At 31.2% G+C, this 14,991-nt stretch overlaps 1 protein-coding gene across 1 annotated transcript in view; it reads left to right on the top strand.

Moving 5' to 3' along the window:
* The first annotated feature begins 4,333 nt into the window (after positions 1-4,333).
* Positions 4,334-14,991, top strand: part of LOC148271884 (uncharacterized) — a 31,272-nt gene continuing 20,614 nt past the window's right edge. The window contains exon 1 of the mRNA XM_088240802.1: positions 4,334-4,485. Coding sequence (XP_088096928.1) covers positions 4,334-4,485 — 152 coding nt within the window. The remainder of the gene's footprint in view (positions 4,486-14,991) is intronic.

Raw genomic sequence — 14,991 nt, 5'->3', positions numbered from 1 at the left:
GCTTATAGTTTTGATTACTTTTACTATTTGTAAAAACGCCGGTAATTTTTTTTCGCGACGAGGTCATTAAAATTAATTTGACCCTTTGTAACTTAATTAATTCGATTAATTAACGATTAATTCCATTAATTCGACCCTGGTTTAGATCTCCCTGCTTAGTGATTCTTTTATTTCTGCCCCGAATCTCTGTCCTTGAGTTCTGGACTTTGGTTTGAGGGTGGTTTTCTTCCTGTGTAAGCCAGCACGTATAATGCTGAGTCACCCCTAACAAATTCTTTGTGAAAAGGCGTGTCTATAGATTATTCCATCACTTTAGCGATGCTTTGATTGATTCATCCCCTAACGGGCTACATTTTGTTGTTATAGATTTTTACATGATTTGAAAGCGATACTGAATAACTACGCGATAAAAAATGGTTTTATCGAAAGATGAAAAGAAAAGTTTTCTAACAAATTGGTCAAAATTCATTTTATCTCATTTAAAAAAATCTTTTGATAAATGTTAACTATACTAAAATAGGAAAATTACTTTTTGAAACTTTTTTTTATCCCGTCAATGGATGGAGAGTGCGCTGTCAAAACTACATAATATTAATGTGTTCATTTTTCTTCTACAATTATTTATCACAACGAAGTGAATGCCCATTTATCCAAGATTTTTTTTATTCCGTCAATATTTTGAATTAATGCATTATAAATGCCCCGACCCAAAACAGCTTTTCTTGCTAGTCCCTCAGTTCACATCACAGACATCACTTGAACGTAGTTATGCAGAAAGCAGCCAGCCATAGATAAATAAAACTGAGGTAATATCACCTTTTTGAACCGAGTGAATAATTAAATCTACACAACAATTTGAATGTTTTTGACTTTGACAAATGATAAACAATGAATACATTAGTTTTTTGGACTACACAAAAGAATTTTATTAAGTATTTGACCAGTTTGAATGATTTTTAAAGTACCGTCAGATTTTTCTAGTGCTGTGAGTGTTTGTTGCAAATTGAGAAATGCCGTTTTTGTGATCGACACTATTTTCAGAAAGAGATTATTACAGTTTATTTAATGAAAGCATTCTAGCTTGTTTTAGCAGAACATATAATTGACCTTACTGTACCCAATAACACCTATATGTTTTTTTTTTTTCAAAATTGTGGACTGGCTACTTTCTGCATAACTATGTTCAATTTAGAGCGAAGTAGTTAAACAGACATTATCAGGTTGCCAATACTGGAATGCCTTTTTAGTTGGCAAACCTGATACAAGCCTAACTTCACTCTATACGAGGTTCTGTATCGATGGCTTAGAACCAAAATATTGTAAATCAGTTTTTTGCCGAAAATGAGTTTAGTACTGAAAAATATTAAGTTTAACCTATATTTTTATGTGTAAAAATATTGCATTTCCTAAGCGTACAGTCCAAATATATAAACATATTAGGATATGTTGTGAATCCTGTAGACAATATTTTGAAAAACACAGATATAGTATCTCCATAACAATATATTTATCTTTGTGCCAAACAAAAGTCCATGCTAAAATACTGTATTTACATCAGATACAAAATCCTTTTTTCTGTTTAAAAAAATCTAATCTTTCAAGATGTGCAAAACTTTAATTTTAATTTTCTCAGTATTATAATTTATGGAGGTACAATATTTTAGTTCTAAGCCATCGATATAATACTTAAAATGACATCGCTAGCGGCAATTCTGCTCGATCTTTCGTCTCACCTTTACGCAGGGCTTTTGGTCAGCTAAAAATATATAGTGATTTCCTTTTGATGAATTACTCTTAACTCGTTTGCTTAACTTTGTGTTCCAGTGGTGAATGATGAATTTATTTACGGGTAAGCTATAAAAAAATCATATATTTGTACCCACATAGACGGTAGATAAAATAATTTAGGTTATATACACTATAAATTGACATTTTTCTATGATTCTGTGTGATACAACATCTCTTATCCATGAAATCAACTCAAACGAAGTAACTTCATGTTATATTATACAGAGTGTTTATGAAACCCTGTCAGATCCAAAACTACGATGATCAGTATAAGCAAAAAGACACATTAAAAATTTTTTTTAGAACGCATAAAATTTTAAAAAATTAACCATCAAAAAAGCAAATGGTTGCTTACTTCTGCAGGGGAGAAACGAGGGGGGGTAGGGGGGGATTCTGATACGTCTACAACCGAACGGCCGCGCTCCCCTTACTTTTCTCCTGCAGAAGTAAGCAACCACTTGTTTTTTTAAATTATTAATTTTAAAAAAAAAATTTTGTTTTAAATATTTATTTTAATATTCTAATAAATATTCTTTCCTTTACTAATCATCGTGGTTTCGGATGTGACAGGGTTTACAAAACACCCTCTATGGATAAATTATCCATTATTTTAATACATAGCTTATTAAAGATATTTAAAAAATTGCACTACAAATTTAATTGATATTAACTATTCAATTGAAAAGTCAACTGGCCGAATCGTTCTAGAAATAAATAGTGCTAAAAACGGCCGCGTCGAGTGCCATATGTCCTGCAATATGACGGATGAAAGTAAATCTTCTTATGTCAAAAGAACCATCTCAAAGAAAAATAGCTTTTAAGAAATAATGTTTGAAATACTGTTTTCCAAATCAAGAATCTTCAAATAATTTGTGTAATCTGCAAGTTTAATCTAGGAGGGAAAACCTGCACTGGGGTTAAAACATTCAAAATATAGTATACTTATTTGTTTAAAAAAATAAGCCGGAATAATCGGCTAGTTTTTTGGCTCACCGCAGGCGCCAGGCGCGCTTTATGAATATTAATATTTATATTAGGATAAAAATACAAACGGTGGAAATGGTTTAAAATAAATAGTAATTACTTATTTGTTTTTCTGTAAATAAAATTACAGTAAGAAATTTATTATTCTAAGTCAAATATAATGGTAAGATACGCATAATACGATTTTTTTTAATGTTAGTAAAAATGTATTAAGTTTCTTGAATTTTCATGTTGTGTGTTGTTTTGCGTCGCAGTGCAGTGAATTATATGTCAAATCCCCAGCGAGTAAAATTAAGCCATTGGTGATCAGTCTTACGATTCAGGTGCCAGTCTAGAAATAGAAGAACATTGCGGTGTAAAACTTATTTAAAAACTTTTTTTTTATTTCGGTACTCCTAGGAAATGAGCTCAGGACAACGCGTTAACTTCTACATGTTTAGATGGATTTATGTCCACTCGTTTTCTTATTTTAGTATTTTTACCTGAGAGAAGCCTTTCAGCGTTCTTTTTTTACAATCCTTGTGGAGTAAAAACTCCAAGAAAACTAAAGGAAGTCAATTCTACTATATCGAGGAATATCCACCGCCTCCTCCCAAAAACTCTGCGACCTAGAGTATGCCGATGATGCGGTTATAATTGACGATTCAGTCAGGTGTTTTTAGGCCACTATAGATCTAAATACACTTCAGGCCTAAATGGGTACTCCGCATGCATGGGTTTAAAAAATAATATTGCAAAAACCCATGTACTGTGTTACACTTCATGCCTTGATGCCCAAAATCTCCTGACTCTGTCAAACAAAGTCATCGAAGGGGTCGAGAATTTCAAATACCTGGGAGTATATGTTACGGAAAATGGCAACTTTCAAAAAGAGCTGGGAGTGCGGCTAGGAATAACAGGCACCACATTCAATAGTATCAAGGCTGTCTGGAGGTCGGATATTTACTCAGTGAAAATCAAATGCCAAATGGTGTGAATCGTGGCACCTCACTGGGGCCCGAAGTAGCAAAATTCTGAGTTTAAAGAATAGGTGTCTCAGAAGACTTTGTGAGGAATGAAGTAGTAAGAGAACGGACGATGCAATCTTCGCTGACAACTGTCATCAAGCGGAGACGATACAGTTGGCTTGGCCATAAGCTGCGGATGCCTCCTGAAAACCTTAACCACGCTTGCTGTTCTCGACATCCCGTCAGATTTTCGGGACCCGAACCTGACTTGGGAGGATGCACAGAAGTTTACAGCTGACAGACATGCTTGGAGGATCTTTGTGGACACAATGTGCTCCAACTAGGGAGCGGATATAGAATAATGAAGCCGTTGAGTCGAAAACACTCGTACAGGGGTGATTTTACAAACGCTCTTGCGACCGTAGAAAAAGCTTTCATTTACCTACAAAATACGCGTGATAAAAGTGTTGTCTACAGTCGCGAAAGTGGTTCAAATGTTTTGGTAAATTCATTTTAAGTAGGAAAATATTTCTTTCTGCAAAAAACATACGGATTGAAAAGTGATTTCTTTTTTATTCCTTCTTCAGTGCCGTTTTAACAGGCAATAATCTGAAATGTATAAGAGTGCCCTGCGTCGACTCTCCGCCATTTTGTCGAGCGTTAAGCGCTCGCAGTTAGCGCGCCGGGCGCTAGATGGCACCTGCGCCCCGGGTTGTCGTGTAGCCCTGCTAACGAGATCATTTTATTCAGCTGATGTACCTTTAAAGTAATTTGGGCAAATTTACGACACTTGGGCAAAAAATGGTTTCATGTCGCCGGCGGTACTGTGATGATATTTTAATTAATTTTACATTTTGTGTTGTTGGATGAAATTATAATGGCTGGGTATTATTACAGACGCGTGTAAAAATGAAAGATAACACCATGAATTAGGCCCCTTTTTAATAAAAGTGTTTTATAGTCGTAATAATTATGTTATTTCTATTTAACCCGTATAATAATACCTTGTATAAAAAGCTAATTCAGTACATCATAGTTAGGGGCGCAAAATAAGCTAACAAATAAACTGTATGCATAATTGCTGGCATATTGTATTGTATTCAAATATGTACGCAAAAAAAAATGAAGTGAAGTTAACTATTAATGTACCATAATTTGATCATCGTGTCTACTTCATTTCTTAACTATTTCAATTGTAATGATATTTTCCTTTTTTTTTCTCTTTTTATTAAAAATAATGTTTTTGATCTTTGTGTTTAATATATTTAAACTTTTATCCTCTTAAAAAAATAAATAAATATAACTTACTTTAAAAAAAATTATATGCACAAATTTTTATTTTACTTTTATGTAATCTATATCTAAGCATGTTCTTTATATAAAACTGCCGTGCAATAGTATGTATGTAACTTTCTTTTTTTTTTATTTTTATTTACACATTATATTGAAGTGTTAATATTATATTAAATATGTTTTTCTGTAAAGTAAATGGCACTGCGTACCGTTTAGATAATGTATACATGAATTTTTAGTATGTTTTAATGTTTGTAGACAAAACTGGATATCTCCCCCTGGAGTAATTATGATTGACATTTATTGAAACAGAGAGGGAAAATATTATGAGTAATTTTCAAACAAAGGTAAAGTAATGGTGAACCACCCGACGACCGGTCATAAGGCATGCAAATGCCTACAATTCCGTATCCCCTTATCAAAAATGTTTTCTTCCTTTGTTACTGTAAATTTCTATGCTAATGACTCCACGTCTAAGATCCATTTTTGTCTACAAACATTAAGGCATACTCGAAACATTGTAATCGAAGCACTGTACTCTATATTCCTTCAATTTTTTCATCTGTTGATGTTTGTTCAAATATGGGCAGAATGGTGAATGTTACACAGTGTGTAATGTGGTCACTTAAACCAGCCAATACCAGGTCATAAGCCCTGTGGATGCCTAGACTTCTTTACTACCTTCTCTTAAATGTTATTCTTCTCGGTTGTAATATGTTTATATAAACAGCTCCCCAGGGAGTTGAATCTAGTCCTTGTCTACAAAAATTTGGACGAATTCAAAATATTGTTAATTTTTATCTTTGGTATGAAAATTGGAATGTACAATTTAATGTTAACAAAGGATAGAGTAAAATATTAAGATAATAATTGACATAAAATACGTCAAAATATTAAATATGTCATACTTAGTGTAATCGAATTAGCTTTTCCCTTACCAAAATAACAATATGCATCAAAACATCCCTTAGGAACCACCCCTTCCATTAATGTATTTGTATATTATATGGTTCTCAATACAAAGTGTAATATGTTATGTTGGTGTATTTATATTTATCAACAGTACGGCTGGGTGAAGCTTAATTTGCGAGGGGTAATTTGTATAGACAGGCTGCATAGGAAGACTGTGATGATGAAAAGGGCGTATTGTTACTTTAGGGGTGGATTTCAGGAGGACCGTTAAATGTTTCATGGGAATTTCATGATGTGATTTTATGCAGATTGTATGCGACAAGCTTAATATAGTCGTAATATTATTATAAATTTGAATCAACAGGGGTGTCGAAAGGTTTATTGAGTGGTGGTGGTCCTGTCAATGTTCTTTTGTCGTACTTAGAATAACAAAAACAATTTCAAAATAAATTTAACTGATAAATTTAATAACCAGGCTATTTATTTTTGAATATATATGTTGAATTAAGATCACCCATGATCTTTTATTTTCTGCACTTATTTGTGCATAAACACTGCACTTATTTATTTGTTTTATTTTAAGAAAATGCACTTTTAATGGGTTGAATACATTTCAGATCTTTGGGTATTTATCAAAAACACATACGAAATAATAATAAAATCTGTCTATATGTCTGTTTGTAGGCTTTGTGGTGTAATAATCAGCACGTTTGCCTACCTTAAAAGGGGTCTAGGGTTCGATTTCCGACATGGTTAATTTTAAATATTTATTTTTAATGTTTCCACTCAAGAATATTTCATAATTCCTAGACTGGTACCTGAAACGTAAGACTGATCATCTTATCTTCACGTAACAAAAATTATCAAGATACGCTGCGATTGGTAAATTATGCACCGTTAGGTGCGGAAAGTAAATGATGATAATTATATATACATAGACTTAAACGTACAATGGAAAGACCATATTAGTGAACTTATTAAACGTATTAGAAAATGTACATACATATTTATTGGATTAAGGAATATTTTAAGATTCAATCATTTAAAAATAGTATATTACTCAATTGTACAATCTTTATAATAATATGGTGTTGTTGGGTGGGGTCGTGCATGTGACAATATATTGAATCCTCTTAAAATAGAAGAAAAAATAATTATTAAAGTTATTTTAAAGAAACATTCAACAGAATATTCTAAACATTTTTTTTAAGTTCACACAGTAGACACTATCAACAAAATATATTCTATTTTAAAAATTTATAAAGAAGAAAAAATAAAAGAATTTAATGTGAATAAGTCACTCAAATACTAAAATAATATCGAAATTTCTATAAGTTGCACACAAATCAGGGTCAGAATACTTTTGTTTTCAAAGGAATAAAAAAATTACAATAATCTCCATAATGAACTTATAACTATAAAAACCAATATATCAGTTAATAAATTCAAAATGAATTTAAAGAAATTTTTTGAACCTTAGTAAAAAAGCTTTCTTTTTTAATAACTATAACTGTTTTATTATTTTCGGTTTTTCTTATTATTTCGGATAATTTTCACTTGAGTATTCAAACTTTATAACTTAAAATTACCAAATAAATAAAACAATGTAAGTTACTTTTCAAGCACAAGAGCTAGTCTTTTTTTGGAAAGTAGCAGCTGTAACATTCACAAATTATAAAAATGACATGTTTTAATTCCGTAATTATATTAATCAATAAAACATAAAAAAATATTTGAAATAGTACTTTTGGTGAACTGCGCAGTGTAATGGCTTGAAAAAAAAAATAAAGAAGTCGTTTTTCTCAAATCTGGATTTTCAAACAATTATGAAATAAATAATTGAGCCTCTTGGCCTGCCGTAATATAGAAAAATATATTAAATAAAATATTAAAAAAAAAACAAAATATTAAATTTATTGATAGCACATTAAAAATAGAAATATAAAGCTATAATTTTAAAAGATCTCCAATTAATTACAAATACATGTAAAAAACATTGATTTATTTTTCATTGTAACTGAATTATCAATATCAACAAACAGTTAGTTAATTAATAAAAAAATAGAAAAAAAATTAAACAGTCAATATATTTGCATATAAAATTAATGTTTTGTTCTTAAATACTAAATTTCTACTGTATGTTTTTAGTAGAACAATTAAGATTATATTGGAAATTCAAGGGCATGGTAAAATAAGGCATTTATTTTTAACCTCACTAGAATAATAAATAAATAATTTAGGTGAGACAAAAAAATAATAAAGAAATTCGATTAACACGTACTTGTCTTGATACACGTATCAATTAGTTAACACGGGCTTAGCTGAGATAACAAAATCTAGGATATAATTGATCGCCTTTTCATTGCGTAAAAATGTCTAAAGCCTGGCTAATTCAAGATATATTTCTATGTACAACAACGTACATTATATGTTTATATACACGATCAAGTTACATTATGAACCTCATTCGTTGTGGGGGTTTGTAACTAGAGATACGATTAATCAAATTCTCGTCTACTAAAGAACATTATGTATAGCGGGCGTATCAAATTAATAACTCGTAAGTAGATACTGCTACTCTGGGGATGTTTGATTTATATGGAAATAATACAGTTATTATTTTCATCTCAGAATTATTGATTGACTTTTTCCGATTTGTATGTTTATTCAGTATTCTTAATGATGTGATTAAAGGGAAAGCGAAAATTTGCACTAGGAAAACATAAATATTATTTTCTCAATGAGTTTTTTTTATCGATCGAAAGCTTGAGGAATTAAAAATAACATTAATGTAATATGGCTAAAAAGTATGTTTGTGATCAAGTTATTAAAATTATATTCAACTACATAATACGAAATGTGCATTGAAATACATAAATATTATGTTTTCAATGAGTTTATTAGTATCGATTGTTTCATTTAATGATTCAAATAATCAAAACAATATGACAATATTGTAATTTCTTTAAATGTTGACAAAATACTGAATTTCACTCCTTAGGGAGTCATTAAGATAAACAAATTACAACAGGGATGGAGAACGTTTTAGAGAAGGAAATATGGAAGTCTAGACATTTGTAAAGCATTAATGTAAATTCCATGACTTTCATATTTCCTTCTCTAAAATGATTTATATTTACGTTGGAATTTGTAGAAAAATATTGGTTAAATAATGTTATGCAAGGTACTTTGAAAACAATGAATGCTTTATTAGGGTTGTGTATTCCGTTTCATGGATTCCGTGGACAGTGAGACGTAAAAATTTATCTATACTCCAGGAACCAGAAATAAGAGAAAGACAAACGTCCATTCGCGACAAAAGAATCCTGCAGTTCTTTGAACTTATTTCCGGAGGGAACTCTGATAGTTTGGAGAAAACAATCCTCCCGGGAAGTGTCGAAGGGACAAGGTCACGTGGATGTCAACCGACAAGATGGAGCGGCTTGGTCACTGACTTATCGAAACCATTACTAATAAATGCCTACAAATAGCACAAGACCATTCCAGATGGAGGAAGACTACACAGACGAGCCAAACCTGAAGTCTGTTGTGATCACCATCCTCAGAAATGAAAACAAAACCAAATTAAAGAGAGATCCCACTCAAAGACAGTTGAAATAGATTTACAATTATTTTTTTTACGTACGCTTTTTGTTAAATTAAACCAAATACCTATGATGATATTATCATTATCGTTAAAAAACGTTTTAACTTAGGTTATCTGTAAATAGTTGATGTTTGATTAATGGATATACTGTACAAATACATTTGTGAATCATGATAAAATAGCTAAGAGATTATAATATTCAGTAATTACATACAAATATTTTATTATATATTGGAACTAATATTTTACATTATAAGAATATTATCATTTTCCCTTTCTGCACCAAATGGTGCATAAAACACTACATTGGTGCTCCAGTCGCAGCGGTTTTTGATCATTTTTGTTACATGAAGGTAAGATAATCAGTCTTACGCTTCAGGTACCGGTCTAGGGACTACGAAATATTCTAGTGTGAAAACACACTTTTCAACCAATATTTCGGATCAACCATGTCGGAAATCGAAACCGAGACCTCTTGCATGGTAGGCAAACGTGCTTTCAATTACACCACGAAGCCAAATACAATAATATAAACAAAAATATATTTTTTTTTTATAATCCTCTTTTTCATGGTCCTTTTATTTAATCAAACGATTTGTAAAATTCATGATAATGCCAAACTTTATACTATTGTCATTTTTTTATTTTTTTATATATTTATTCTATGGAATTACAGAACCTTTCAACAATTTTGTTCTACGTTTGCTCACAAGTTAAAATATTTTTCTCTTTTGTATTGAGTCAAATAGTTGTTATAATTATATTCGAGAGAAATTCATTTTTAATGTTATGCTTCTTAAAAAAAACAGTTAGTTTATTTTCATTTGTTTTGTTTTTTTTTTATAAATTAATAAATATAGACCAACGTTTAAAAATAAAATTGGAAAAGTTAACCAACTGGTCAAAGATGTTGAAAAGATTAAAGTATTTTAAGCATTGCCTATTATGTAAAATAATTAATTCAGATAAATCTCACCACATCAGTAAAGGTTTCGGCTCCTCAACTTGATGGAAGAATTGAATAAATACCGATGTTTGTATGGATACAGAAATAAAAAGATAGGCAGAATGACAAATAATTAAACATCAAGTTAAATATTACATTTATAATTATTTTATTGAATACATTATTGAATAAAAAAACACTATCACCCTTACACCATATTTATGTAAGTTTATTTGTCAATTGTCGATGTTTGACAAATAGTTAATTTCTCTCGTAATCAAATGTCAATCTCAAATAATGGTTTTAAATACAAATACTGTTCCGTTAATTACAATGCCATTTAGTTAAATTTTATGAAAACATTCCAGATTCAACGACAACTTTAATAATGGCAATAAAATTTATTTAATTTCGCCATAAAGTTAAGAGTTGTAAATTTTTGAGCGTCAAATTTTAGGATCAAATCTTGAATCTAATTTATCAGGACTGTTAAATCCTTTAAATAATACCCAGTTAATCTTTATGCAAACAGTAATCCTTTAAGGGTTCGGGATTAGAACGCAGGACTACTTAACAGAGTAAATTAATTACTGGAATAAAAGAGTTACTTTGAGGATTGGTAAAGGGTCCAAAGCTTTCTTCTAATGCTTGTCTATAGGATCAAAAGAAAAATCTCATGAAAATTTAAACAAATATAGTGATGTCAAAGGTCTTGGGACCGTTTTGATTCATAGAAACCTAACTCTCGTCGTATCGACGATTACGCAATAGCAAATACGCTGCATTTTTTCACGACAAGGTATTTCGGGAGACAATTATATCTAATAGGTACGTCTACAATTTTTCGGAATATTGCAAATCTACTCGTTATTTCTTCTTGGTGAATGGTTAGAGTTTGTATACACTTTTTAGTAATAAGTCGTAGTATTTTTTTTGCAGTTTTTTTACTATGGCTTCAAAACTATTGATGTTTGATATGACGCGTTTATTATAAGAAAATAAATAAATTGGTGCTTTGAAGAAATCATCTGATAGCTAACAAGATAACTACGTGGATGTTGATGGTGTAAAAATGATATTCAAGATGACCGACTAATGAATGCTCAACAACGATTTTTATTAAGTTAACTGAATCATGTGCTGGAACCGCAATCGTAGTATATTATATCGGAAGACGTCTCCGGCAATTCAAGAATCTTGGCTTTATCACAAAATGATACGAACCGTCATGTTTGGGCCACGAATAAAGTGCATACTCCTGGCAGAGCACCTGGAATAAAAATTGTACGAGTTGATAGAAGACCAACTCGTGCTACAAAGAGTATGTAGATTCATTATTTTTATTTGACCAATACGTGACTTATCAGATATGAGAAGAAATCGTGAAATGGACAAATTCGAAGATTTCTAAAACAAATAAAACAACAAGCCCAAACCATCAAAAGTGGCTGGTTTAAGTGGCCACTTCACACACGGTTACATTCACTATTCTGCTTTTATTTGAAAATATTTCCTTAAATTCTTTCATCTGTTGATATTTGTGAAGTAAAAGAGCTGAAACCTTTATTTATGCGGGTTAGATTCATCTAATAGGGTCTTTTAACTTTTAGTTAAGAGCAAAAAGTTACAATGATAACGGTATTAATATGTTTTTCTAGCATCGTCGGATAAATTTTCTAGAATGGTTAAAAATATCCATAATTTTAATTACCCTAAAACGAGGCGTTTCGCGCCCTGTAGGACAAACGGTACGTATGACGTTTTGACGCCAAACTTATACGCGATGTCTATTAAAAGCGCAGTCGACAGTCATAATGCGTGACGTCAAAATGACGTGATGCCAACTGCGAACCGTTTTGTATGCGCTCAGTTCAAACCCGAAAATTACAAAAGAAAATTCCTTTGAAAACATCGATAGTTAAATCATTAGAACCGTTAAAATCTATTCTGAATAAATATGCTATTTTTAACGTTTTTTCCGACTTCTGAAAAAACCATTTTGAATTATTTCACCTACATACTGGTTAACGCCTGCATTTTTTTTTCCATTTCTATATTCTTTCATGAACCAGGTGGATTTATCAACAATATATATAAAACAATACAGGTCGTAAGCCTTGTATATGCCTAGACTTCTTTATTATCTTCTCAAAATGGTCTTCATCTCTGTTGTATATGTTTATACAAACCGTTCTCCAGAGAGTTGAATCCAGTCCTTGTCTCCAAAAAATTAGACAAACTCAAAATATTGTTCATAAAAAGTGGTTAAGGTTGGTCAACATCTAGTAATGATTTTCAGCCTACATAGACTCCAATAATCAGAAAAGGAAAAAAATCCGTTTTTATTCATAAAAAAAGGCGCATGACGAAGACCTACGGCTCAAATTGAACACCGTAATTTGTGGTGAATATAAATTTGATTTCCTCGTAACTTAAGCTTCTAAAAATTAGTTTTTACCTTTTTTCTCAGTGAAAATCTTATAATTTTAGTTTGTCAAAGAAAATAGGCTTTTTAAGTTATTCGTTTTTTAAGTAAATGAACTTAAAGATATCTTTTGAAAATCTAAAAAAAAAGTGCAAAAGTGATAAATATTTTTTTGAAATGTGTTTTTAACAAAATTGATCAAATATTTTTTTACCTTTTCTCTTGGTAAAAATCTTATAATTTTAGTTTGTCAAAGAAAAATAGGCTTCTTAAGTTATAAGTTTTTTTAGTAAATAAACTTAAGGATAAATATGTTTTAAAAATCTAAAAATAAGTGCAAAAGTGATAGATATTTTTTTTAAATGTGTTTTTAACAAAATTGATCAAAAAATTTTTTTTCAATATCATCTTTGCTTCATATATGTATCTAATAAACATACTAAAAACATACATTTTAATTAGAAACATCCACCCCAAAATTTTTTCGCCGAATCGACGAATGGTTAGGCTTAAAGGAGTTCGTACGAACGTTAGGTGTCCAGTGGCCTTATGATGTAGCTAATTCGTTTCGTAAATTGAGATGGAACGAGAGCGAAATATGGTTTTCATTATGTAAGACTGAGATGGATATATGACGAACTTACGAAACGAAATCAGAATAAGCCTGTTTGGTTAGCAAGTTTCGTGCAGCTTTATAAAACAATATTTTTTTCGCTATTCCTTCGATTCCTTTGGACTAGTAAACAAGGATGATTTTTTATGAAATGTATCCTCAAAAAATTGGAGTAGGCTAAAATTTGCAATGTCCGTTATGTAAAATGTGTCAATCCAGGAATAAGGACTTGCGTTTTTTTTTCACTGGCACTTGTTCCAAGATAGCATTCCATCTTTGTATTAGCACTTCACGTTATTTCAATTGATCCAAGCACAATATCTTAGTCTGATTTTGAAGACGGGTTTTTCTGGTGTGTTATTTGTTATGATGTTGCAAGAAATATTGTTTTTTCTTGTCTTGTCGCCGGGGAAGAAAGTGACGCCAGGAACTTTGAAAATCAAAACAAGAGTCAGAGGATTTCAAAGAATAGGATTGTTTGACAATAAAATCAAAATACAAACAAATTCGAAACAATGTTAGTATTATACTATAAAACACGTTTATATTGTATCGATCAACGGTTATTCTTAAATATTCTTATGTTATCTGACAAATATCTGCGATGATTTGACCTTTTTGGGGGTTTGTATTAACCATTTTAAATGAATCTCAACCAGGCCAATAAAAGATTTAGCTTTTAGATTAAAAAACAACAATTGGAGGATTAAAGAAACGTCTCAAACAAGAAAAAGAATTTGTGTATCGGAGAAGTATGTTTTCAAGGGATGAAAGAGTAGAAAAAAATTGTGAAAGGAGAGTAAAGCGGGCAGCAAAATAAACGGCGCATTAAGCACAGTAGTTGCTTATAAAAATATGTCAATCGAAGCTAAACTGGCAGTGAACAACGGTGTTTTAGTCCCAACACTTATGTATGGAAGTGAAACATGGAACTGGCAGAGGAAGGATGAAAGCCGAGTGAACGCGGTTGAAGTGCGATCTTTTAGACGAATGTGTGGAAAATCAACGTATGACTGGTTTACAAATTATGAAATCAGGTGAGTGTGTAAATCTGAGTCAAGTATAATTGATAAAATTAAGAAAGGGTCTATGAGGTGGTTTGGGCATGTAAAACATGAAAGAATGGTAAAACAGGTGTATATGGCGAAAATAAACGGTAACGTGAGTCGAGAACGAACAAGGAAGACACGACATGATCAGATAAACCAAAATCTTAAGTCTGGTCATGTCGAAAGCAGACAGAACCGAAGGGCATGTATTACAAGATTTATGAATGAGAGAGAAGCTAGGAATATATGCCAGAATACATGTGTGTGGCGGTCCATTATCTTTGCCTACCCTTACAGGAAAATGGTGTGATGGTTGTAGTAGTAGTTTGTAAGTTAAAAATATTAAGAGAAAGCCTCTAATTGTTTTTATTTTGAAATGTTTGTGTTTGATTTCATTTGCAAAAAGGTCCTGCGTAAACACGGGAAG

This window comes from Micrasema longulum, unplaced genomic scaffold, assembly GCF_059751315.1.
Source record: "Micrasema longulum isolate JH-2025_06_02 unplaced genomic scaffold, ASM5975131v1 h1tg002608l, whole genome shotgun sequence".
NCBI classification, from domain to species: Eukaryota; Metazoa; Arthropoda; class Insecta; order Trichoptera; family Brachycentridae; genus Micrasema; species Micrasema longulum.
Note: the sequence above shows the minus strand (reverse complement) of the source record. Positions and strands in the feature narration are given on the sequence as shown.